The sequence below is a fragment of the Phragmites australis genome, chromosome 7, assembly GCF_958298935.1.
Source record: "Phragmites australis chromosome 7, lpPhrAust1.1, whole genome shotgun sequence".
In the NCBI taxonomy this organism is placed as follows: Eukaryota; Viridiplantae; Streptophyta; class Magnoliopsida; order Poales; family Poaceae; genus Phragmites; species Phragmites australis.
In genome coordinates, this window is record NC_084927.1 from 21,308,705 (window position 1) to 21,335,973 (window position 27,269).

Genomic DNA, 27,269 nt, shown 5'->3' on the forward strand with positions numbered 1-27,269 from the left:
GTAGAAATAATAGTAGAAATGGCTTACCATTCTCATATTTCTTAGGAACATCCAGTGTAGGCAAGAAATCCACCTGAGGGGTACTTCGTGTTTTGCCGGTCCCTTTCGCGAGATCGCCCTTCGTTAGAGATTCCTGAAGGGATGATGCATTTGCTTTGGAGGAGAAAAGCCACATCTTCACCGGAGATGTTAGAGTCTTTCGTATGGGGTAATTATGATAGGGACTCTCCGATGCTTAGGTGAAGGTGTCAGAGGCACAAACGCTGGAGACAGAGATACCAGAGTCGTAGACGTTGGAGGCGGAGGTACCGAAGTCGTAGATGGTGAAGCAAGATGCGAAGATGCCTGAGGTGGAGAGACTAGGCATGGGGGCGAATGTGCCTGAGACGGAGAGGCTTGGCGCTGGGGCAAAGGTGCTTGAGGCAGAGATGTTGTATGTAGGGACGGCCATGACGCAGGTGATTCTGATTGCTGACGGCTGAAGATGATATCCTATCTGGGTCGCAGAATCAAGTTGCCAACAGCCTCATCGAGAATCTTGATACCCTCAAGTGTGTTGATGTCTATATTGTACATCATGAAAAGTGGTTGCACTGAGTCCACTTGTACCTTGACGTAACCGGCTGAAATGTCTTGATTATGAAACACACGGCCTGGAATAACCTGGCCCGTGCCAGCCTCGACAGTGAAGTCTTCGTTGCTGACCAGAACATGTAGCATTCAAAGGGTAACCTCTATGATATCGTCCATAGGATATCTCTAGTTATTGGCTTGCGTGGATCCAACGCTTCTCCGAAAGCTTGGTCTGGTTGGTTGCTCTATCATCATTAATGCCACCCTTCCCTTCTCCTTTTCATTCAAAATTTTCATGAACTGGACCTTAACGTGTTCTTGTATCTCTTCCGCTAGGGTCTTATTATATCTATTACGGGTCTTATACTGGACCACGATGTCTGAGAACCCATGCTTCCAACCCACTTTTGATGGCAAATCATGATGTGCGCATGCTGGCTACTCAGCTTTAGTAGTGTGTTAACTATCTGATGCCTCGAGTGCGACCCTGGTGTTCCTAGTTCCCTAGGGCCTTGGTAAACATGTCATTGTCCCCGTCGGGCTCTAGAGACCTTTTGTTAGCAATCTATTGAATGGTCTGTGTCACTTCCATGGTCTTGGGGCTTTTGAAGGCTAAGTCCCCAAACTTGGTTCGTTCTGACCGAGCATAGACCCAGTTCCTGCTTCGCTCATCATAATTTTCCAAAGGGTTGGGTTTCCCAGCCTGGGCAGTCTCTTCTTCTTACCTCCTCCATTCAGAAATTTTGGGGGCGTATGCCTAGGTGATGGTGGTACTTGTTCTTCTTCGCAAGGTGCTTAAACGATTCACCCAGTTTGATGGCCTCAGGTGTGGTCTTCTGTCTAACAAACTTCACCCATTGGTCTGGCATAATCTATCTATATTTATTAAAGGGTATCAAGTTCTTCTTCACAAAGTCCTTATTCAACTCACTCTTCCAGCCTCGGAAGCTCTTTCCCATAGTTTTCAATGCATTCTATTTGGTGGCATCCTCTGTTCCCGAGGGGAATCAGATGATTTTCTGCAATGTTTCCCACAGGAACTCCTTCATTTCAACCGGTATCAACCGCCAATCAGTTATTGTGATTGGGGTGCACTCCTTGACTAGAAATCCATAACTATTGAGGAATTTGGCATAGGCCTCATGAGGTGCAACATGCTCCCCTTTAACACCAACTTGCATAATTGTATAAGTGCCAGATGGCAACTTGTTTCTACTTTGCTCACCCCATCTTCGTTTTAGCGTACTCAGGGACCTAAAGTTTTGGGCACAGAGGGAGCGGAAGGTTGCGGTGCAGAAGGTCATGGTGCAGATGATTGATGCGAAGATCTTTGCACCCTCACCCTCTAGAGAGAAAACAAGGAGAGTTAACATAAACAAAAATATTCCTCCATTTAAGAAGTATAAAATGCATTGACTCATCTCAATATCTCTTCGACGGGATCATAGTCAAGGCTACTTTCCCGACGTCAACTCTCCCACTCGCATGGAACATGGCTCGGGCTGTGATATGAGCCCGAGCTTTCCCTATTGTCGGAAGAGGATGACGAGTCTGGGCTTGGGCTCCTATCAACCCCATCTTGTGCCGGGGCACCCTCTATTGCGAGCATCCTCTATGTCAGGGTGTCTTCTATTGCAAGCAACTCTGTGCCGGGGAGCCCTCTATTGCGAGCATCCTCTGTGCGAGGGAGCCCTCTATTACGAGCATCCTCTGTGCTTCTAGTTTCTTAGAGGGGGTTGGGCTCCTATCCGACCTCCTGCTTGCATCCGCCCCATCTTGTGCCGGTTTTGTAGGGGTTACTATCCTTTTCTGCCCCATGGTACTTAACTGACAAGTATGCAATGGATTATCAATGAAATTTCTCGTTCCAATATGCCATTGCGAAGAAAGATGCAATAAAGATCAATTGCAATGGGTAATATTATTGTAGAGGAAAGAAAATGAATCAAGGGAAGTGTTTTAAACTTTTCATATTGCAAATATATATATTTGAACTACTTTGTCTCGTTGCGCATTGAGAGTGGCCTTAGATATATATATATATATGTGTGTGTGTGTGTGTGTGTGTGTGTGTGTGTGTGTGTGTGTGTGTGTGTGTGTGTGTGTGTGTGTGTGTGTGTGTGTGTGTGTGTGTGTGTGTGTGTGTGTGTGTGTGTGTGTGTGTGTGTGTGTGTGTGTGTGTGTGTGTGTGTGTGTGTGTGTGTGTTATTATAATAACAACGAGCAAGTTAACTATGCCTCCAAAAAGTAAATAGACTTAGAAGTCAACTATTTTTGTTCTATGACACCCAAAAGGCACATTTGGAAACATGCATCAATTACTTGCCTCTTGCTTGACCAGAATACATTAACTATCTAATAAACCATCATGATTTGTACAAGTCCACTGAGACTTTGAAGTTTGAATATCCCATCTAAAAAAAGACTTAAACATCAAAACTCATCAGCAAGCTACACTTAGCTAACATTACAGTTCATAGCTGCACATATTCAGATTCAGACACAAACATGCACTAGATGGAATTTAAATGTCCATATTTTGTGTTAGAGAAAATGTTGTGGATGAATATGCAAACTGTTAACTACACCATCGGGTCAAATTTGTAAAATTTTAGGTCATGCGGTTCATGAGTTCTTTTTTAGAACATGAGGTCAACATAAAGTGAATGTGCTATGTTACATATTGTTCACGAGTCATCAAGTCATGACTAGACTAAGAGAGAGTAGCAATCATTCAATCACAGTGTTATCAAGATGAAGTCTGAATTCTAAAATCAGCCAAAATAGGAACTGTAGAAGAGACCAACCTTCATTGAAATAATCCATTGAATAACTATGTTTACAAATTTTAATACTACAAAACATTCATAAAACTTTCTCAACAAAAATGTGAAATCCAATCATAAGTGCTAGTTAGATCCACAGTGACTTGCTCGACATTCAGTAATTCACAAAGTTGAGCAAGAAAAAAAGAAGACAAGTGTGGTGACATTTTTAAGTTTCAAGTACATTTTTACATTTTTACTCAGGCCGATCTGAATATGAGGTAGAGAATATGGCTCGAGCTGATCAAGGATTATGAGCTAGAAGTACATTATCATTCCAGCAAAGCGAATGTGGTCGCCAATGCCTTAAGCTGAAAGCATCATTGTCATTGTCTTATGGTCTCGCCCAAGGATTCCACCCTCTGTGATGATTTTTGAAGACGTGGTCTTGAGATAGTTTCGGAGGGTTACCTTTCCACTTGGAGGTGAAATCGGTTCTCATCGACTAAATTAAGGAAGCTCAAAAGAAGGACAAGGGCATGGAAAGGATTCGTGATAAGATCAAGGAGGGGCAAGCCAAGTGCTTTACCCTGGACAACGGGGGTGTCTTGTGGTCTAAAGTTCTGGAGTTGAGAAAAAAGATCCTGGATGAAGCTCATAATTCCTTGCTATCCATTCACCCAGGGAGTACCAAGATGTACCAGGATCTCAAGCCCAGATTTTGGTGGACTCGCATGAAGCGAGAGATCGCTCGATATGTAGCTGAGTGTGACGTCTGTCGAAGAGTGAAGACTGACTATCTTAAGCCGACCGGTATGCTTCAGCCTTTGCCCATTCCCTCCTGGAAGTGGGAGGAGATCGACATGGATTTCATTAAAGGGTTGCTGAAGACCTCTCATGGGTATGACTCAATTTGGGTCATTGTGGACTGATTGATGAAGTCCGCTCATTTCTTGGCCGTCAAGACCACCTTTTTGGTCAAGCAGTACGCGGAGCTGTACCTCACTCGGATTGTTTGCCTCTATGGGATCCCGAAGAAAATCATTTCTGATCGAGGCACTCAATTCACTTCCCATTTCTGGAAGAGCCTTCATGAAGCTATGGGAACTGAGCTCTTCCATAGTACTGTATATCATCCTCAGACCGACGGTCAAACTGAGAGGGTGAATCAAATCTTAGAAGATATGTTGAGGGCTTGTGTCCTCACATATGGGAAGAAGTGGGAAATTTGCTTGCCATTTGTGGAGTTCTCCTATAACAACAGTTACCAAGCGAGCATTGAGATGTCGCCGTTTGAAGTTTTGTATGGCTGACGATGCCGAACGCTGTTGAATTGGTCCAAATACAGCGAAAGGGCTTTTCTCAGGCCAGATTTAGTCAAGGAGGTAGAAGAACATGTTCTGACGATTCGCAAGAGTCTCCTCACGGCTCAGTCTTGATAAAAGAGTTATGCGGATCGCCGCATACAAGATCTTGTGTTTGAGATTGTGGATTTCGTCTATCTTAAGGTGTCACCTCTCAAAGGGGTTTGACGCTTTCAAGTCAGAGGGAAGCTAGAACCTCTCTATGTTGGTTCATTTCAAATTATTGCTCAGCGTGGAGAGGTGGCCTATCAGTTGGACTTGCCTCCGTCCCTCTCCCCCGTGCACAACGTCTTCCATGTCTCTCAATTGAAGAAATGCCTTAGAGTCCCAACCGAAGTCATTGAAGTTGCAAACCAAGAATTGCATCCGGATCTCTCCTATTGTGAACGTCCGATTCGTATTCTTGAGGAAGCTGAATGAAAGACACAGCGCAAGTCAATTAAGTTTCTCAAGGTTCAGTGGAGTAATCACTCCGAAGGTGAAGCGACGTGGGAACGTGAGGATCGGTTTCGTACTGATTATCCCGAATTTTTCTCCAAATTATGAGTGTTGCAGTAGTTTCTATTCCTCACAGCGTGTAAATGGTGCTATAGTATTGTAGACGTCATGAAACACCCTGCATGATGTTGAGATGCATTCACTTTTGAGTAGATGAAAGTTACATCGTTCCGCCCACACCACCCGTGGGTTAGTAGGAATCTTGTATTCCTGTTTTTCTTATATATGTACACAATCATCATCAAGTCACCAAGGAGACCACCCTCACCTTTGTTCTCTCATGAATATAAATAGGAGTTGTAACTTTGTCATGTCAGTGAACTGAGATGAGAAAGGATGATGACACCACTGTCACTCACCTGACACCTACCTTGTTATCTTGTGATATCCTTGTTATAAGATTCACTTGTCTAGGTGAATATGGCACTCAGAAACCTGGGACTTTTCTCGAGGTCTGGGAAATATGCCATGTAGTACTGTCGTATCATCTAGTGATGCCATTATCGTTCCAGTCCTGGAAACTCCTTTTACTCGCTCTCTTCCCTGCACTTCACCCGAATCTCGGGACGAGATTCTTTTAAGGGGGAGTTTTGTGATAGCCCAAATGGCTCAATCATTTCATTAAGCATCATAAGAATCATGTTTATTTGTTTTGAGCAATGTTGACATGCAATTCAAATCAAGTAGAAATTGTTAAAGTTAATATTAAGTGATGCATTATGAAGGAACTCATGAAATTAATATGCAACATAGGGTTGGAAATAGTTTTACAAATTATACCATGCCATGTGAAGAATATAAATGAATTTTCCCAAATTTTTGGGAATTAATTTGAAGGCATAAAAATTACCACAAGTTAGAAAAGCTTGCATCTTTGCAGAATTTTAATTGGAAATTGGCTCAGGCTATTGGGGTCAAACAAGTTAAAATGGATTGCACATGAATTTTAGTTTCACACAAAAGTTGTCCCATGAATTTTGGACCCCGGGAAGATCTCGAAATGGTTGAGAGAGGTGGAGAGATAGTTTTCACCGGATAGCTACTGTTCATCGCCCATACCCTCTCTGCCCCCGCTTTCTTTGACCGTGGAGGCCAACCGCCGATGCCACATCATCGGAGAAGCTAGCCACGGCTCTGAGCCTTTGAGAGGAAGCATCTACCGCCCTTATCCCCTCCCGTGTAGCTCTCTCTCTCTCTCTCTCTCTCTCTCTCTCTCTCTCTCTCTCTCTCTCTCTCTCTCTCTCTCTCTCTCTCTCTCTCTCTATCCCTCACTCCTCTCTCCGCGGGCCAAAAGAGCAAAGCGCAACACACGGCACAGCGGCCGCCGCCTAAATCCGCCACACACGTGGCCAGTACAGCCAGGCCCAAGCCCTGTGGAGCATGGAGAAGGAAGCCAGGACCTCCTTGGTGCGGTTCCTTGCACAAATCCGTCCCTTCCCTGCCGGAATTGAGCTCCTAGTGCCATCTTCTCCAACGCTGGTGCCTCCTTCCACGCCTCTCCATTGAGCTGCCTCTTTGCTACTCCACCATCAAATCCCATGGCTCGGTAAGCTCCCACACGACCGCTTAAACCTTTTTCATGCGCCGCTTCTGCTCCGGCCCGTCACCAACGTGGTTCTCCGCGTGAACTGCCCGCTGCCACTGCCTCGGCGCAGGCTATTGGGCCTCCGTCAAGCTCCTCGGCCGAGAGATAGGCCACTGTGTTCCCCGGCCCGCGTAGATGTTGTAGGGGTTTTCGTCCGGGTCGTTCGCACCGCTGTTCGCCGCCAACGTGCTCGAACCAAGCCGCTGCTGTGCTATTTTTGCTACGCGACGCCGCTTGCAGCTTGCCGCCTTCCGGCCATCACCATCTACCACGTGTGTCCCCACCGAGTTCGCATGCCTTTGCAGAAGCCGCTGCTGCCCTCCTCGGCCACCTGCGTTGCAATGCTTGCCGCTGGCAAACTGCACCGCCCACCATGGCCGGCCTGGGCGTGGGTCGATTTTGACCCAGGTCAAATCCATCGGGCCCACTATCAGCCGCCAAGGCAGGAGCCCTCTCGGTGGAATAGGGTTTTATGCCATTTATTTTTTTGGTTATTTTGGAAATTGTGAAATAGATTCTTATTCAATTGATAAACCGGTTGAAAACTTGTAAAATGCATAGAAAATTGATTATAGCTCCAAAAATTATGAAACCAATTTTGTTGGTTTTGTATGGTCATAATCTACATTTTAAAATTGCTGTGAGATATGAAGTATGTATTTAAATTCCATTAGTTAGTGAAATATGTTTAAGCTTTATTAATCCATAATTAATCGTTGGTATCCCCAAAATTGATGAGGTCCATTTTGTTAATCTTATTTTAGTATGCCCTATGCAGAAAAAATAATCACCTACATGTTAGATATGATTAAATTTCTATTTAGGGTTAAGCCTTGTTTTAAGGTTAGTTAATCCAAGAAATGTTTAAATGTTTGTCAATAATCCAAAATAAGAAAATCTTGAGGCTTCAAACTCATGGCATGATGCATTTCATCTCCACTATTGCCATGCACTGTGGTGCATCCATCATTGCATGTCGTTCATTCTCATCATTGCATGCTTTCTTCATTAGTGAACGAAGGTCCGGAGCGTGACGTGAGTGCGATCGAAGACAACGTCAACCTTCCGCATTTCGGTGAGTTCTGTGTGGGAAGTGTCGGGCAAATCCTGGAGCAGTAAGGCAAGCATCTAAGCATATTGCACCATTTGTTCAAATTAAATGGAGTCTAAAATTGATAAATTATGCTTTATGTATGTTTGCATGCGTTGAGTCTAGTGTCAGGTTGATATGGGTAGAACCTATGTTGATGCATTATCGCTACCTTAACTTATTGATGAATCCTTATCCTTGTAGCCTTGATGATATAGTTGGTGTTTAGCTTCAAAGATTATTCGAAATGCTTAGGCATGCTTAGGTCCTCGGTAGAACCCGAGCGACGGTACTGCTGTTGTTCGCGAGCCTAGGGCTTAATCACTGTTCACAGATACAAAGATGAGGTTGAGATGGATGGTTGAGATGTGATATTGAGGCGAGCCGTGGGCAGTGTTAGGGGTATCTTCTACCTAGGAGGAGTCCTCTGGGTAGTTCGGGAGAGGTGCCCGGATGCCATAGACCGCTTGCATCGTTTAAGACTGTCCGTCGGTGCAGTTGGCTCTAGCACTTTCCGTACTCACCACATGATTATCTAATGTTAAGGTAAGCCGATTATCATATGCCGTGCCGACACTTGCCTTGCGGCTCTATGACGCGTAAGAGAAAAAGAAAATGAGAAGCAAGGTGGCGGGGAGCCGGAGGTATCCAGGACACGCTCACAGTAACCCCGGTGCTATAGGGGCATTGCAAGTGGGTGGTTTCGGGTATGAGAAATGTTGACTCAAGTAGCCCATTGTGTGTACTTTTGCGAGTAGCACAAGCCGAATGGTCCTTTAGTTGTGTGGGTAAAGTTCTACCCCTTGCAGGGTGTAAAAACATTTCGAAATGCTGCGCTCTCGGTCATGAGCATGCTATTGTTTCATTTATATCGGTCGTAGAGTTTATGAATGTGAGATAAGTTAATGGTATGACGGAAATGGTTGGTCGATTTTGTTGATGAGATACTATGGTTCCTATACATACATGTTCAAGTTGTGGTTTGCAGGGTAGAAAGGTTTTTTTTAGTTAAGTGTAGGTGCTCACACATATGTGTCTAGGTTGCTAACCGCATATGTTTTACTTGGCCTTATGTCCTACTCTTGCTAACAGCTCAATGCATAATCCTTAGATACGAGCTATGTATATGTGCTCTATATGGTTTAAGTCTTGCGAGTATCTTCATACTCATGCCTGCGTTTTCAGGTTTTGCTGGTGAGGGTGAGGCGGTGTTTGGCTACTTTGTGCCTGCCGATGTAGGTGGTGGGTAAGAGTAGTGCATCCTACTCTGGTGAGGCGTAGCTTTTGGGGTGGAGTCTAAGGGAATATGACTCCACTCTCCTTTTGTTATTGTTAAGGTTTTATCTTCCGCTGCGTAGTTTTTCTTTGTGTAAACGGTTGCAAATGGTCGCATGCTTAAGAACTTGTAATATAACTTTAATTACTCATACTTTCTTAAGCTATATTGTGATGTACATGTTGAAAAGGCATATGTTCTGATCTTGGGCACAAAACACGTGCCGGAACTACCAGAATGGTATTCTGGTTAATCTTTGAAGTTGTGTTTATGAATAATGATCCTCCTGATGATTAATTAGAATACTATTTGGATGGTTTCTCACACCGAGGAGGAGGTGCTAGGGGCAACGTGGCCAGGGAGGAGGCCGCCGAGGAAGAGGTCACCGGGGAGGAGCCCGCATCGTGGTAGTGGGTCGGCAGGGCGAAGGCTGGCGCGGTCGTTGGAGAGGAGGCTAGCGCATCAGAAACGCATGGAAGAGGCCGTCGGCGAGGGGCGCATTGGGGAACTGGCGGCAACGGCGAGAGATGTATGGAGGAGGCTTGTTGCAAAGTCCTAAAATATATAGGGATAGAGCATCAGTGCCGGCTGTGGTCTACAACCGGCATTGATACCAGCATCACTGCCGACTGTAGAACCCAGCTGGTACTGATGCTTGGACTATCAGTGCCACTTGTTCCTTGAGCTAGCACTTATATGGTTTTTCCTTTTTTTACAAAACATTTTGTTATATATTAGGGTTTATATTAGATCTATAATATGGGTAGTACTTAATCATTTTTTTCTGCAAGAATTAATTTATTATATATGTAGGTTTGTAATTTATTGTATATTAGGCAATTTATTATATATTATGTTTATATTTTCTGTTGTACATCTTCGTTACATAAGGCAATGTATATGTTTAATAAAAATTAAAGCTTTTTACTTAATAGAAATTAAGGCATATTCTTTGTACTAGTTAAAGCATAAATGATAGTTGTAAACTTTTTACTTAATACAAATTAAAGCATATTCTTACTTAATACATGTCATTCATACAAATTACAATGAATTCTAAATTAATTATTACATCAAAGCTACTTTCATTTAACAATTATAGTTTCGTTGTGATCGCATCGTATGTAGGTAGGTTCCTCAGTGTCATCAATGAGAGTCAGGTCGACATTCTCTTCGAAAGGAGGCAAGTCGTCGAATTGATTGTATTCTTCCTCGTTGACGACATCCTCAACACTGACAATCTTTCTTTTTCCTTGAAGAACGACATGGTGCTCCTCCTTGTTAGCTGGGTCTGTGTCCTTTACATAGAAGACTTGTGTAACATCTTTGGCAAGTACGAATGGTTCTTCTCTGTATCCAATGAGTTTGAGATTGATGATAGTCATACCGTACTTGTCGGTATTCACTCCACCTGAGAGTTTGACCCATTGGCACTAGAACAAGGGGATCTTCAACTGTTCATATTGAAGCCATAGTAGGTCTCCCTATTGCCATCGCGGTCGTAAGCATCAATACAGACACCGCTATTTTAGTTAGTTCTATCATATAAAATGTGTAGTTGTTGGTGTTTTATGCTTTATATGTATGAATCATAGTTGACGACCCATTATCCAGCATTTCCAACAGTGCATCATCTGTATCTTTATCCATCATGTGTCTACGTAACTAATTATTAAAATTATCTCTATGCTCTCTTGCGATCCAATCCTCTGACTTTGTTGGATTTGTGGATCGTAGCATTTGCATGTTCATATTGATATACGGGCCAACTACAATTGATTGTTGCATAACTGTGAAATATGCTTAGGTGAATAAAACATAATCATTGGTACGTACTGTATTATAACCTAGCGTCCCTTTCCCCTTTAGCATTCTCTCATGACGAGATACAAGCTTACCAATTGCTTTCAGATCCATGTAGTCGATAGTGAACTCAACTACCTCCTCCGTTCCCCAGCCTTGCCCATGCAACCTTCCGACCGACCTCAGTTACGAACATATTTCTTCAGAACTAACATGAACTTTTTGAAAGGATACATCTGATGCAGGAACACGGAGCCAATGTACTTTATCTCATGCACGATGTGAACAATGAGATGGGGCATTATGTCAAAAAACGATGGAGAGTAAATACTCTCAAGCTGGCATATAGTATGGATCACATCTTCCTACAACTTTATTAGTTTGCTTGGATCGATGACCTTATGTGAAATTGCATTGAAAAATGAACACAACTTTATGATTGGGTCTCGGACCTTATCCAGCAAAATACCTCTAGTTGCAATAGCAAGCAATTGTATCATCATCATATGAGAATCATGAGACTTCATTCCAACTAACTTCAAAGTTTTCATGTTCACTAATCTCTTTACGTTGGAGGAGTAACCGGTCGGAACTTTGATTCCATACAAGCAACTGCACAGGCTGATCTTCTATTCTTTGCTCAGGGTATAGCAAGCCGTGCAAAGTTTCTTTGCCCCGTTGCCTAGGATTTTAGGATGTAGAATTTTTCTTAACTTCATATCTTCCAAGTCCAACCGTGCATTGAGTGTATCTTTTGTTTTACCAGGTATGTTTAGTAAGGTACCAATCAGGTTGTCAAACATGTTGTTCTTCACATTCATGACGTCGATTGCGTGTCGGACCATCAAGTGCTTCTAATAAGATAGGTTCCAAAAAATTGATCTCTTTTTAAACATAGAAGCAAATTTTCTAGCTGGGCATTTTGTATTATCTTTCCCCTTTCTAAGGACAACTCTAAGCTTCTTTACCGTCTTATATACCTATTCCCCAGTGTGAACTTTTGGAGCTCGATGAGTCTCCACTGTCCCATCAAAAGCTCTTCTATTCCTACGGTGTGGGTGATCCGGGCGTAGAAACCTACGGTAACCCATGTAGATCATTTTCTTATAGTTCTTCAGCACAACCTCCCTGTTTCATCCAAGCACCATACACATCCATTGTAGCCTTTTAAATTCTGTCCCGATAGGTTAGCAGGAGTAGGCCAGTCTTGGATCGTTATTAACAACATTGTGCATAGGTTGAAATGCTCACATTTGTATTCATCCCACACCCATACGCCATCTTTAAATAGTACAATGAGATCTTCAAGCAATATTTTGAGGTATACATTGGTATCATTGTTAGGTTGATTCGGCCCACTGATCAGTAAAGGCAACATAAGGAACTTTTGCTTCATACACAGCCAAGATGGAAGGTTGTAGATACAATGAATAAAAGGCCAAGTGCTATAACTATTGCTTATGTTGATGAAAGGATTCATCCCATCTATACTCAACCCAAACATTATATTGCTAACTTCACCTTTGAGTTTCTCGTATTTTGTATCAAAGTTTCTCCATTGCATTTCATCAGCAGGGTGTCTAAGCATTCTATCTTTCTTGTGCCCTTCGATGTGCCATCGTATCAACTCAGCATTCTCTTTTCTTTATTGTCAAATAATCACTTCAAATAGAAAATTATAGGGAAATACCAAACCATTTTAGCAGGGTCTTTTATTCTTACTCTTCTCCCCTACATCATTGCTATCGATATCGTCAACATTGCACTTGTACCATGATGCACCGCAAACGCGACACGCTTCCAAGTTTGCATCCCCGTTGCGATACAGTATGCAGTCGTTTTGACATGTATGTATTTTCTCTACTTCCAACCCCAACGAACAGATAATCTGCTTAGCGTGGTACATGTTTTTAGGCAACTCGTTGCCCTCTGAAAGCAAGTCCATCAAGAAACGTAACAACTCGTTAAAGCCCTTACCAGACCAACCATTACTAAACTTTATTTGCAGCAATATCAGCACAACATGTAGCTTGTTGTGCTCTTTCTTATAGCCCGGGAACACCGGTGTTTTATAGTCTTCTATCATACGCAGGAACTTTTCAGGTTGTCTATCACTGGTGAAGTCTCCCTCCGCATTGCACAATATTTCGTCTAGGTCATCATCATTGTTGTCGATAAAAGTATCTTCAAACATCGACACATCGATGTCTTCATCAGCCATCATATTATTGTCTCCATCTTCTTCGATTGTGGGCTGCTCTTCATGCACAACTTCCTCATGTTCACCGTGCTCAGTCTAGCAGATATGGCCAGGCTTGAAACCCCTGCGAAACAAGTGTGCACGGATCTGCTCTATGCCTGAGAACTGCTTCTCATTCTTGCAATCAACGTATGGACATCATGTATAGTGATCATCACGCTTATTTCGTGGCCTGTACACCGCGGAAGGCCAAAAAAAAAAAGCCTCCGCGCCATGAAATAACTCTGGGCCATGATGGTCAGCCTTGTACATCCATGTTCGATCCATCTGCAAATTTATGATTATCATTATATTTAAGAACTCATTAACAAACCATTGAACTGATAACCATGTAATATTTCAAAATATGCATCTAAGTTATTGAATCACCTCGCATCTTAATTGCTCCATGTTATATGGTCCATCACCTTCCGGCACTTGGCCCATATTGGAGGACCCACCTTCTAAATATTGTTACGTCCACTTGCGATTAGTGAGTGGATGTACCATCCCTATGATACAATATTCGTATTTAATATGTTAGTCTATTTAGAAGTGATTTTAATCTTTTTTCCTAATTGACTACTAGAAAACTAGAGCTATGTTTTAATCTATTTAGACATGATTTTAACCCTTTTTTCTTAAATCACTACTAGAAAATTAGAGATCTAGGTCACCATGGCATAATCATATACTTTCAAATCTAAAATAGTCGAGTAAATAAATCTAACCACAAATAAAAAGTAGATCATCTCTATGTACCCTATAATAAGAAAATTGTAATTTTTACTCAATTGGAGCTCTAGCTCCTCTAAAATTATCACCATAGAGTAATCATATACTTTCAAACCTAGAGCCATCTAGCAAGTAAATCTAAGTAAAAATAAAATATATATCATCTTACTAACCTTGAGCACCTTGGGCACATAGATTCCTACAAATTTTGAAGTCTCTAAGTACAAGATTAGGCATAAATGACGGGAGCCGAGTATAGCATAGCTCCTCTCTATTCTGTTTGAGCTTGGGGGAGAAGAAGACAAATCTTATATAATGTACATTTATTATTGTTGGTCTGTAACATGAATCGACACTGATACTGAGTATCATTATCGGCTCATAGTTACTTGTCAGCACTGAAGTATCAGTATCAGTTTGTGCCGAAAACTGACACTAATACTTAAGTATCGGTGCCAATTTAACCTAACTTAATCATTGATCGAGCGTGAGATGTTACAAGCTGATATTGATATTTCATCAGTATCGATTCTAATCTAACCGACTCTAATAATCAGACACAGATAATCTGTTCTGTTATAGCGATGGAACCTTTGAAAGTGTAGGAGTGCAAAGGTTTTTCGGCATGAAGATCAAACAAATTAATTCCTCTATCCTATATCGCTGTCACGATGATCTGTCCTTTGGTCTCATAGATGTAAAAAACATATAGATCGCTCTCCCCAAGGTCATGCAGCAGATAGTCACAATCAATTCTGCTGATGATTGAGGAGACTGACCGAGACCGTGGTCTGAAGTTGGAGTTGCGTGTCTCTACCCTTTCTTTGGTAAATGTTCGATCCGGAGCATTGCATCTAGGCCAAACAACTGATAGAAGGCGGCATACATTTGACAAGGCAAAGAAGTTTGCCTGCCACTCACCGTACGGGACCGTCGATGTATGAATCGTGAGCAATGATTCTTTTGCTAGCTAGGTGCAATGGACTGGGATGTGGGACAGCATGCCTTGCTTAGAAATGACAGCTTTTGCAGAAAAGGGTAAACTGTATATTTTTTAAAATAGGGCAAGAGCTCTACTATTTATTAGAGAAGTACAGAATTTTTACAACTAAACAATACTCTTGCTCAAACTTAAGGGATAAGGAACTATATAAAATCAAATAATAAAGAGTTAGCATATAACAGTACAAACACCTTTAATATACACATAAAAGGAGAGCTAAAAAGACACCCAAAATACTCCTATTTTTGCGATGATGTCTTCCTTTACTAAGATTGGAACTCAACTTGATTGGAGATTAGAATTTTAGAAAATACTCCTATTTCTCTCCTTCTAAATAGTTCAACCCACATACATGAAAATAACATTGATTGTCTATCTTGATGGCTTTAGAACTGCTGCTATCGTGGCTACCCACCAATAAGCAATGCGCGAAGAATTCGTGTATTTGTGCATATCTCTAAATTCGCGCATTTGTGCCTAACCTGCTACCTACACCTAAACCCCTTTGCATACACACATTCACAAAATAAATGAAGTGTTGTCTCTGGTTATTGATTGCAAAGAACACATACACTATTGTGAGGCCAATTTTTCTTTGTAAGATTGTCCAAAGTGTTGAGCTTATTATGCATCGCAGCCATATAAAGAACTTGCATTTGTTTAAATTTGAACCTTCCATACTAATTGTGTGTTAAAGCGGCAGAATGAACCTTGGAATTGAAAAATGTACATTCATCTTGAAGGAAAATAACATACTCATTGCTCATAGTTCAATTTCATCCTAAATAAATAAAGGCCCTATAGTACGATATGGGTTCTGTGAGCAATCGTTTGCTAATACTTGTGTATGAAATGTATAGAATCCTTTCCTTCTTCAATTAAAAGGTCTTCCAACATGTATAGCGTGATTAGCTAGGTTCGTCAGAACAGCTTCCATTGGGTATCAGCTCTCATCTGCACCCAACCATCTACTTTGGATTCCAGTGACTTTCAGGTTTCAGCGGGCAATCATCTAGCATATCCTTAGTACATAACATACAGCTCTGCTTGGCTGGCTGTGATGCATGTAGATGCAGAGAACCATGGATAATTGTGAGCACTGCGAGTGGTTCCTGCATGCAATCATGTCAGGGCGTGAGGAGGAATAGTAGAAAGGGTTCCTCTGATACATTCCTACGGGCTGCGAAGGAGTGGGGTTAAAGCCTCGAAGGTCAAGACGGCCGCCCGGTTCTGACACGTCGGCGAGGCTAGCTAAGTGTTCTGGCGTGGCTCAAAGCCTGAGGAATGTGATACTGTTTTTTGAAACTTGCAAAAGACTTACCACTACTGTGATACATCGCCCTTGTCGCCATCTTTGTTCCACGTCAAATCTGTCTATTGTCTTGCATGTTTGTTGAAGTTAGTTAATTGGATTAGGGAGCTGATAGGGCTGTAGTAGAGTAAGCTAAGGGAGAGACTTTACTTGCAGGGCTAAGGCATGCAAGCCACAAATAATATAAAAAACACGACTTACTTTTTTTATGTCCATCTCATTTTATGTACACCGAACAACAAGCACCCTCAAATTAATTTGATCCAACAGTTTAGATCGATTTGATCCCGTATTATTCCAGTGACAGGTCTAATATTTAACAATAGAAATACATAGTCCAATAACCATGAAAATAGTGAAGTACCGTAGTGAGAAAAGACTATATAAGAGAGTACGAATAGTCTATTTAGTAAAAATACAATATACAATTCTAAAATTTTAATAATTATTGACATCTAACTATTACATATGATATATAGTTAATTTAAAAAAAAATAAATCAGACATAAATATATACACTCGTGCCCCGTCGACGTAGGTCTCTGCCCCTGTGTCGCTCAGGCTGCCAGGTCCGTTCCCCTCCCCACTATAAATATCACGGCAACGTATCCTGTGAAACCAACGACCCCGCTGCATCCCTGCATCCGCTCGTCGTGGTCGCTTCGATGGAAATCCAACGATGGAGCAGCGTTAAACGATCTCTCCGTTGTTTCTCCAGCTCGAGCGCACGCCCGAGTCGTGACGCCGTCAGCGTCAAACGGAGCAGCGCCCACAACCGTCCCCGTCACCAGCGCCTTCCTCCCGTTCGCCAAGGACAAGGCCGTGGCGGAGGGCGCCGTCGCCGCGGCGCTGCCGGAGCTCGCCCTCGCGCCAGCGGAGAAAGACGCGGTCACCTCCGCCATTGAGGTTGACTGGAAGCCGTACCTTGACGCCGGAAGCAACAACGGTGTGCTAGGCTCGCAGAGAGGCGTCCAGAACGGGGTGAAGCCAGCCTCGACCGCGTCGGAAGGGCAGGCTGCGCCGTTCCCGCCGCAGACCAACCGGAAGGCTCAGCGGTGCTGGTCGCGGGAGCTGCAATGCCCTCCAAATCCTCAGCGGTGCCCAAGGTACGCATGCATCTACTACTCACACACATGGAAATCAAGCCTTAATTACCTAGAAAAAAATACCAGATGCATGCATTATTGTGAGCTAAAGACAAATAAAAACTTGTTTGTTCTTTGCAAAAGTGGCGACCCTGAAGCAGATCCGTGACCTGATGAAGGTCAATGGATTGACAAATGATGAGGTGAAAAGCCATCTCCAGGTAATTACAATCTCATCATCCATAGATTAAATCTATGTGTTGTATTCTGAATTTCTGATGGTGCTAATGTCTTGTCTGATAGGATTTGTTAGTTAAGCACAAAAGGGCTAAATTATTAGGGTCCATTGTCCAGCCATAACGGGGAATTGAAGTCTCTGACATGGAGAGCAAAGTGCCTGATGTTCTTTGGCTCGAAGTTTCTACTGGCAAGGATCCCATGGATGGTCTCAGTGATTGTGCGCGCAGATCTCTGGTGAAGCAAATGGTTGCAGTAAGGGACATGTCCAGCATGTTACTCGAATTGTTGGCAATGGAACAAGTTGAATCAAATTAGGCCTTGCCATTGCCATTGCCTAGTTGTTTGTAATGGGTAAGAAGATAAACAAATTCCTCTTCAAGCCTTGCCATTGCCATTGCCTGTTGGGATTGCTACCAGTGGAGCGTCAAAGTGGTGTGAAAGCTTGAGTGAACCAATACAGATTCTGTAATGCAATGTAATTTTGTAATGCAATGAGTGGAGAAAAGTTTCATGTTTGTGAATAAAAGATTCTATAATGCAATGTAATTCTGTAATGTAATGTACAGATTCTATATGTAATGTACAGATACTATTCATATTTGTGAATAGAAGAGATGGGAATTTTCAGAAATACTCATTTAGCCTGATACATTGCGCTGTTTTAAATAAACTTCTCTATTTTGGTGAAGATGAACATATTAATGCAAGAAAGCTGCAAGATGTTGGGATTGAATCACTCAATTTCTCACTTTATTGGAACCGATTCACTTGATTCCTCTCTTTGCTCTCTGTCTACCTTGAATCACACAAGCATATGAGAGAACACAATGAACTCAAAACAATACTATATTGATCTCAAAAGCTTCATCACTTGTTACAAAAAGAGGATGTGCTACCATCCTTTTTGGCTGCACTGATCTGTACAAGGAACAGATCTGCACAAGGAACACCACCATTTGCTTGCATTTCATATTGCTAGTGGGCTGCACTGATCTGCACAGCTAACATTTATACATGCATGCCCTGACTTACCCTTGTTCACACAAGGCTAAATAACTTAAGACTACACATGCACCTATACATATTAACACTAAATCTGATACTATATATTTTGCACACATTATCATTCAAGCTTTTCTTTGTTTGGACATGTGCGGCTATCATGAAACCCCACTTGCTTGCATGTCTTGCATTGGCGTGCCACTTTTTTGTTAGCTTCTTTCTTCTTATTTCTTTGAACATCTTGATTCATCTCTTTCGCCCTCTTAATTCTCTTGCTTCTCCCCCTCGAATTAATATCATTTGGTGGGTGTATGTTGACTTCGGTAGGAATGTTGCATCCAATAAAAGCCTCATATTCCTCTTGCCTAGTCTTCTTAATAGCCGGAACCATATGTTGTAGAGGTGACTCAAGGTTGAACACACTCGAGGTTAAGAACTCAATTCCTTCAGCTGAGTATTTAGCCATTTGAATGAGATCTTCGAACTTATTGCGTACAGTCGAAATCTTCTTTCTCATTGCTGCATCCAATGGATCAGTGGGCTTCTCTTCTAGTGGATTGTCTTGATCATCATAAATACTCTCCCTACAAAGAAAATAAGTGCCATCAGTCATATTAATTTCAGATGTCTATGCAATAATTTGTTGAGCGTATTTCTACCTTTTACACCTTTTCCCCCATCTTTTCATAATGTAGTATGCGGGAAGCTCGTTTTGATTTTCACCTCTCAGTACTAGAATAATATGGCGACATGGAATACCTTTTGACTGAAATAACTTGCATGAACAATTAGCTATCATGGTTTCCGTTTCGTAACGGACCTACCTAACCTTAGTAGGGCCATCTCTAAGGGACACAACTTTTACATTGCCATCATGTGTAATGCCTTGAACACAACAGCTGTCTCTTGCGGCAATAACTTCACGCTGAAATTGCTCAAACACTGCATATGTGAATACTGCACTTCCTTGTTTCTCCATTGCCCACGGTGTCATAAGTTGAGGTGTCGTATGAATGCTAGTGTTGTCCGCCATCAATTCCTCCTGTCGCTGGCATTCTAAAGCTGTATCAAATCTAAGCCAAAACTCAACAAAAGCCAGCTTGCGATGAATGAAACGGTTAAAAAACGAATTTGCACTTTCCGACCTTGACGTGGTTCGAAGAATGCCAGCCAAAGATATGTCCATAAAATAAGCTGGTATCCATGACTCTCGAATGTCAAATCTATTAGCAAACCAGTCGTTCCCTTCTAGGCCAAATTCTGAAATGATAGAAGTCCAATGTGACTCAAACTCAGTCGGGGTTTCTGATCCCCAAACACACAAGTTTATCCTATTCCAAAACTCAGGGTCTTCTCTAACTGCCAGACTAACCTTTTCGGGCACCTTTTCCATTATATGCCACATGCATAACCTATGAACCGTGCTTGGAAGAACTGCAACAATAGCATTTGCTATGCTCTTAGCTTCATCGGTGATTATGAGTCTAGGTGCTACCCCTCCCATTGCTCTAAGGAATGTCTCAAACAACCAAATGTATGAATCAGTCTGCTCATTTGCTAAGAATGCAGCACCAAAAAACACACTTTGCAAGTGGTGGTTGACTCCCGTAAATGGTGCAAAAATCATGTTGTACTGATTAGTGGTGTATGTAGAATCAAAGGATAATATATTACCGAAGTGACCGTAGTTTTTCCTACTTGTTGCATCTGCCCAGAACACATGCACCAACTTACCCTGATCATCTACGACAAAGTCATAGAAAAAAGCTGGATTGACTTCTTGCTTTCTAGTTAGCTGGGCTACAAACATTTGAGCGTCTGCATTCCTAATTTTATACCTTAAGTCACGGTAATAATTCTGTAAGTCTCTTTTGGTGCATCCGACATTCTCGAACCCACCCTCGCTGACTTGAAGGAGCCTATATGCCTGGGAGGTGCCTATGCTTGCTTTGTGGCATGTGTATAGTGTATTCTTTGCCCTCTCACTGACTTGACGATTTGATCTAATCAAATGAAGTTTATCGGGAGACACAAGACCATGGTTGTGCTGTTCAACCCATGAGTCTATATTGTAGGTGTTATCACCGCTCAGCCTGACGAAGATATGCGCTTGACAACCACATCTACTGGACTTCATCTTATGCCTTTTCTTCGAGGGATCAACATTCTCATTACCCTTTTCTTTGAATCCTTCCCTATTGCACAAGAAGCGTTTGGTTCGTACCACTGCATTTTGTAATTTCTTTTGCTGCCCAACACGGACTCCAAAACCCACGTGGTGTGCATAGGACTTGTAGAATTCCTCCACAGCCTCAATACCTTCAAATATCATACCTACTTTGGGCTTCAATTTCTCGTCACATTCAGGTACATAAGATGAACACTGCAACATAACAAATGAATCGCAATAAGCACATCTTGCAAAAATCACTAAACCAAACAACATATGAAAAATCATAACACTTACACAAAAAGGAATGCTCCCTTTCTTTTTGGGTGTACTTAATTCATCCTCATTCATTAGATGCATTTGCAAGGACTCGAGTGATTCCATCACTGCACATTTAGGCACACGATAAGCGACTTAAAATGGTAACCAAGGAGTATCTTTCACACTTACAAATACCCTTTGTGAAAAATTGGATACGTATAAACTGTCACTAAATTAAGGCATTTAGTAAAGAAACAAAAGATTATGTCAGTTTGGCATGAAAAAAAACATCTAAACAATATGGTACACCATGGAATAAAGTTCTGAGAATAATAATTAATAGTTCATTCAAAGAGAACAGAGAGACAGAATGTTTAGGTGGTTCGCAGTTATGCTTTATCGTTTAATCTAAAAAACTTGCCTACATAAGAAGGCTATCAAATCCACTGTTGATTATGGTGGCCAAATAATAATGTATTAATAACAGCAAACCATGTGGAGCTTCATCGAAAGTGATATACACTGATCAGACACACGATTATATATTCTCTGTTAAAAAATTGACATGATGTAGTAATACTAGGATCCAATCTTGAAACATAATTCATGTGAGTATCCAGCATTTAAGCAACTTGCTAACAACTTCTAAATTATTTGAAGCCGTAGTTATCACAAAAGACTAAATTCGCATCACCAGGCTGCCGTAGGGTTTCCCGCTTCGGGCTGCCGAGCGACCAGCATACCGTTGTTGCTTCCAGCGTCAAGGTACGGCTTCCAGTCAACCTCAGCGGCGGAGCGACCGCGTCTTTCTCCGCTGGCGCGAGGGCGAGCTCCAGCAGCACCACAGCGACGGCGCCCTCCGCCACGGCCTTGTCCTTGGCGAACAGGAGGAAGGCGCTCGCGATGGGGACGGTTGTAGGCGCTGCTCCGTTTGACGCTGACGGCGTCACGACTCGGGCGTGCGCTCGGGCTGGAGAAACAACGGAGAGATCGTTTAACGCTGCTCCATCGTTGGATTTCCATCGAAGCGACCACGACGAGTGGATGCAGGGATGCAGCGGGGTCGCTGGTTTCACAGGATACGTTGCCAAATATCACATGCACACACCTATAACCACAATCAACATTAATAGCTCTAATTAAGAATTAATGACTCAAACCAGATATTATTCCAATCAACATTAATGGCCCTAATCAAGTATTAAATGATTCAAATCAAATATTATTCCATTCCATCTATTATTCCTCTCCCGGCCATCTGATCACCCCAACAATCCAATGCTGCGATTTACATCTATCTTTGCTCTTCCTTCTCTAAACCTTGCGCATCGCGATCCCCTACACCTGTCCTCTCCACATAACGGCGCCGCCACCCCTCTACCTCCAAAGCCAACGCCATGACCACGCACGATTTGTTGGATGCCATCCCTGCGAACAGCAATCACGCGCTGTCATCGGCCGATAGCTAGCGAACAAGTCAAACTCGACATGCATGCGTTCATCTACGCTGGGGGAGATCATGGTCATCGGTGTCAGCGGCAAATCATGTTGCCCCTCACGCCCTCACCTCAACGGGTTGACACAACACAATATGATATCAAATAGGCATTATAAAAGCACTATATAACAAATACAATCATTAGTCACAAGAATTCAAGTTATATATTTCAAATCTAGCCACACAATTGCCCATGTTATTTTGCTAGCTAGTGCCACAAAAGCAAATACATTTGTTTTTCAATTTCCCTCTAATGTTTAGCAACCACTAGTGGGATCATATCGCAAAAATGGGGTAAATAAAACACCCAAAGCATGGGCAGCGTATAACTTATTTGAGGCGTGTTCTAGTGTCATTAAGTTAATTTCATTTTTATTCAGACTGGCTGCATGTCCGTCCTATGCCTGACAGCCACTACTGCCAAAAAGCATAAGACTGTCGGTTAAAAAATAGTTTTAGTGTCGATTTTTCAACCGGCACTCTTTACTCGGCACTGATATATACTAGCTAGTATAATTGTTAGTTACCCATCTGACATAGTTGCCATTTCCAGTGAATAAAAAAAGAAGAAAATTGGCTGCGGGAGCGGCATCTGAGCTGACTCGATTTCGAGCCGGCTCCAATGCAGCTCCAGCTGCCGCTCCCGTCGCTGCCACCACTGATTCTCGTCGCTCGTGTCAAAGCTGATTCAATATCAGCTAAACTGATAGGATCCAAAATCACACAAACTAATTCAACATCACACAAACTGATTTAACATCATCCCAATAAATAGATTCAATCACACAAACTCACTAAAAATGATTCAACATCACACAAGAGAATCGATTCAATCACATGAACGGATTCCACCCCTGGACTCAATTCAACGTCACACAAAGAACTCGATTCAACATCAGCCCAATGACAATGCTCAGGCCACCTGTGCAAGATAAGAAAGCGATGAGCACAAAGAAGAGAGCTTGATGGGGGCAATAGTTAAACACATGGTGGGCGAAGGGGGGAAGAGGAGGTGAAGGGTACCTTGGGGCGCCAGGGTGCACACCTGCTCCCGCACAGCCGCCGACCTGGACGCATGCCACCGCCGCTGAGTCGACAAGGACCTCCTTCCCCGGGTCACTGCCTTCGTCTGTGGCGTCTCCTCACAGCATGACAGGGACATCCTCGTCGCCGCCATGCACGACCTCTTCCATGGCCAACTCCACATCCTCGTCAACAACACCGACCAATCTCTCTACAAGCACGCCGCGGACACCACGTCCGACGACTACTCCCGCCTCATGGCCAACAATCTAATCGCTCACCTCGTGCACATGTCCTCCATCGCCTCCTTCATCACGTACCCGGCACTGTCCCTCTACTCGCTCACCAAGGGTGGCCTGATTCCGCTCACTAGGAGCCTCGCCGCTAAGTGGGCGCCACACCTTGCCCCGCACCTCCATCACCCAGCTCCGGAGCGAACGACGGGGACTCAGCAAATAGGAGGAGCAGCAACGGCGAGGTAGGAGTGAGGGAGGGAGGGAGAGGAAGAGATAAGGTGGAGAGAGATAAGGACTGAGGAAGAGATAAAACACATGAGGACTGAGGACGCTGTCAGCCGAACGGATGCGAGGAAGAGCCAAAACACGATTCAACTGAAATTTCGGGTCCGATTATTTTTAGTGACGGTTGTGATCGGAACAGGCATTGATAGTCGACTATCAGTGCTGGTTCATATTACCAACCGGTACTGATGCATCAGTGCTGATAACATGAACCGGTACTGATAATTTTTTGTGACAGTGTCAGTTAAAGTAATGTATTGGTGACAGTATCGATGTTCAAAATGATACTCTTTGTGACTAAAGGCAATAAATATCAAGCATCCTATTGTGATGCATAATTAAACAGCTCGATTTTGTGCAAATTAGTTCTTCTGTTAATTATCACTTCAGTTTTTTGCGGCCATTTTAAATTAGTTTTTTTACTGTTGTACACCAGAGAAATTCTTGCTGCTTGTGAACGTGTTGGATACTATTCCCTCCGTTTAGTAATAGGAGACGTATTTTTTTTTAAATGTCAAACTTTGTATATTTTAACAAATATTTAATTAAATTATAAAAATAAATAGTATATAAAAATTATACAACTAGATTTACAATTCAAAATAATTTTATAATATATAAAAATTGTAGCTATAAATGATATATTTTATGAAAAAATCTTAGTCAAAATTTAACTTCAAAGTCCTAGCTTACCAGAAATACGCATATTATTTCTGAATGAAGAGAGTATCTTAATTTAGTTAATTATTTATATTACTTGAGCATATCTAATTAGCTATACCGCGCGCATAGTCAGGGGAGTGCATTTGTAGGAACATATGCTAAGGATATCTAATATTACCAAATCAACCAAAAGGGTCATCCGAATGATGGGAAAAGAGGAGGCCAAGAATTGATGCCACTTCTCACCTACAGCCATATTAATATTATGATATACATACACACAGCAGATACCACCATATACTTAAACACACATCATGCAAATATATAGCCATATTAATATTATGATATATAGATATGGCAATAGAATGCATGTCTTGTCACAGGAAAGAGATAATGACGATCGATCACCAACTCACGAATTAAAGCAAGCGAAAGCGATGAGGAACAAGTACACTCTGCAAGCTAAGCTCCAGTTAGCGAGCAGCCACACAAGCGTAACAGGATAGTAGCTAGGAAGGGGAGGGCACTAGACCCATGGGCCACGGCCCTTTCCTCCCTTCACGACCCGACACGTCGCCGGTCTTCAGTCCTCTAACAGCTCCCGGCCAGCATGCATGTTCCCGGCACGATGGATATGTTCCATTCAACTGATCACCTCCATGTGTAGGAGCTGAAAATACGTACTGAACTCACACCACAGTGCCACACGTACATAGGCACGAGTACAAACATACCACAAATCGACTGCTAATTAAATAACTGAAGAACTGAACAGCGGAGACTACATAGCTAGACGAGCATGCAGCTCGCTTGGCAGCGAGTTCTCTTATTTGAAGGATACGCTCGGAATGTATCGTAGGTTGGTTGATACTGATTAGTCGATAGGCCTTGCATGCGCCATGCATGCAAATTAAGGGGATCGGAGCAAGGTTGAGTAGGTGCATGGTGCAGCTGCTGCAGGCCAGTGATCAGCGGCGGCGCGCGGCGGTCTCCCGCTGCGCGTTGAAGTAGACGGCGGCGACGGGGAGGCCGAGGTCGTTGTCGGCAGCAAAGCGGCGGGTGCTGAAGAGGTCCCTGGAGGAGGGCGGGCGCACGGCCTGACGGCTCTTCTGCTTGAACAACACGAAGACGAACCTGTGGATGCCGATGTAGGGCTTGGGGCTCTCGTAGATCATCAACTCCCTTCCTGCATTCATGCATGCATTTATAATATCGCATACCCTTTAATTAATTTTATGTTGCAGAAATAAGCAAAAGCGGCTGTGTTGTGTACGAAATTAAATTCAAGGACTTACCGAAAGAAGCATCAGTTGTGCCAGGAATATCAGTGACGATCCTGCCAAAGGTGTCCACCAAAGATTACTCTTGTCAGCCATATTTTACGCGTAACCATACTATATTTGTACATCTCTGACCAGTTTTAGGGGAATTTGTTCATCTGACATGTACTATATGAAACTAGGCAAAACATTAATAATCCTGACCCAGATAACTTGGGCATATTTCTATCCATGCTTACATGCATCAACTGTTTTGCTAATATATTTGGTTAATTACTTGGGTTGTTTCTTATTACTTGCCCAAAAAAATACTTACCAGTGGAGATGCTCTCTCAGGTATGGATCACTAGGCCCTGGCACATCTGGGTCAGTCATGACCTGAACAACAACAACAATCACTTCTCAGCTGAAAGCTACAGTACTTTCTCCAGATCAGCTGATGCACACAGCTCATAAAGTAACCTTGGAAATTAACTGAACTAGAACTTAGTTTGTATGAGAGAAGACCAGGCCGAGCACAAACCAGTGTGAAGAAAGACCTCATGTCACCGCTCTGGACCTCGACGCGCGGCTTGGACACGACCGCCGACGGGAAGAACTCGTGGCCGTTGAACACCTGCTTGTTGGTGCCGTATGTCGCCGTCATCTTTACCGTGGGGCTGAAGTTGTCGATGACTTCTCCGATCACCTTGCCGACGACGAGAGGCTCCAACACCCTAGACATGGCTAAGCTTGAACTGGAGAGCTAGGTGTTGATGAGAGATAGCTAGTAGTGTAAACACGAGATAAACAGTTTGAGGACTGCGGCTGAGAGTGGGAGACGCAGGCCTCTATTTATAGCTGCCTGGAGCTAGCCAGGCTGGGAGAGTTGAAGTGTGAAAAATGTACAGTGTTGGCGCTAGAATAACATTTTCGTTCCGTCGTCGTTTTTGCCTCAATCATTAATTAGCATATTGTAAAACCCAGGCACAAACAAAAAGGCTGCAAGCCTGAATGACAAATTAAACTACTAATACCATAGGGATGGCAAATATTAATACTCTTTTATATAGTAATGGTAAAAGTTTCTAAAGTTGTGTTAAATCCATTTTAAAATGGAGGGAGTATATATGTTGGAAGTGTGACAATTGGGAAGAAGCTTGTTGGACTTTGCATAGAATCCACATTTGTCAAAAGAAGAAAAGCATATTGCCATACGTGCGCCTACAATGTCCCAAGCTGGGGTAGTTCAACCTACCGTACTTCAAGTCTCATGTTATTAAGATTATCAAGTTGAAACTTGC

The 27,269-nt window shown here is 42.7% G+C and overlaps 3 protein-coding genes across 3 annotated transcripts; 2 read left to right on the forward strand and 1 right to left on the reverse strand.

Moving 5' to 3' along the window:
• Window positions 1-320: 320 nt before the first annotated feature.
• LOC133925459 (uncharacterized) lies at window positions 321-18,181 on the forward strand. Its single transcript, XM_062371382.1, has 4 exons — window positions 321-458; window positions 508-570; window positions 16,805-17,549; window positions 17,632-18,181. Exons 1-3 carry the CDS (start codon window positions 321-323, stop codon window positions 17,495-17,497), a joined length of 894 nt encoding a protein of 297 aa, XP_062227366.1. The 3' UTR covers window positions 17,498-17,549; window positions 17,632-18,181.
• A 5,493-nt stretch (window positions 18,182-23,674) lies between these two features.
• On the forward strand, window positions 23,675-24,004 carry LOC133925460 (tropinone reductase 1-like). Its single transcript, XM_062371383.1, has one exon. The coding sequence runs from the start codon at window positions 23,675-23,677 to the stop codon at window positions 24,002-24,004; it is 330 nt and encodes a 109-aa protein (XP_062227367.1).
• Window positions 24,005-25,104: 1,100 nt separating this feature from the next.
• On the reverse strand, window positions 25,105-26,780 carry LOC133923482 (protein SELF-PRUNING-like). The gene is made up of 4 exons (XM_062368771.1): window positions 26,510-26,780; window positions 26,303-26,364; window positions 26,002-26,042; window positions 25,105-25,892 (listed from the first exon to the last, which is right to left on the reverse strand). The coding sequence occupies exons 1-4, from the start codon at window positions 26,708-26,710 to the stop codon at window positions 25,675-25,677; spliced, it is 522 nt and encodes a 173-aa protein (XP_062224755.1). The 5' UTR covers window positions 26,711-26,780; the 3' UTR covers window positions 25,105-25,674.
• Between the last annotated feature and the right edge of the window lie 489 nt (window positions 26,781-27,269).

Coding starts and splice junctions, on each gene's coding strand:
- LOC133925460 (XM_062371383.1), top strand. CDS start 23,675: ATGCACGACCTCTTCCATGGCCAACTCCACATCCTCGTCAACAACACC.
- LOC133923482 (XM_062368771.1), bottom strand. CDS start 26,710: ATGTCTAGGGTGTTGGAGCCTCTCGTCGTCGGCAAGGTGATCGGAGAA. Junction 26,365..26,509: donor TGAGGTCTTTCTTCACACTG/GTTTGTGCTCGG, acceptor GTTGTTGTTCAG/GTCATGACTGACCCAGATGT. Junction 25,893..26,001: donor CACAACTGATGCTTCTTTCG/GTAAGTCCTTGA, acceptor GCATGAATGCAG/GAAGGGAGTTGATGATCTAC.
- LOC133925459 (XM_062371382.1), top strand. CDS start 321: ATGGTGAAGCAAGATGCGAAGATGCCTGAGGTGGAGAGACTAGGCATG. Junction 459..507: donor TAGGGACGGCCATGACGCAG/GTGATTCTGATT, acceptor TCTGGGTCGCAG/AATCAAGTTGCCAACAGCCT. Junction 571..16,804: donor AGTGTGTTGATGTCTATATT/GTACATCATGAA, acceptor TGTGTCGCTCAG/GCTGCCAGGTCCGTTCCCCT.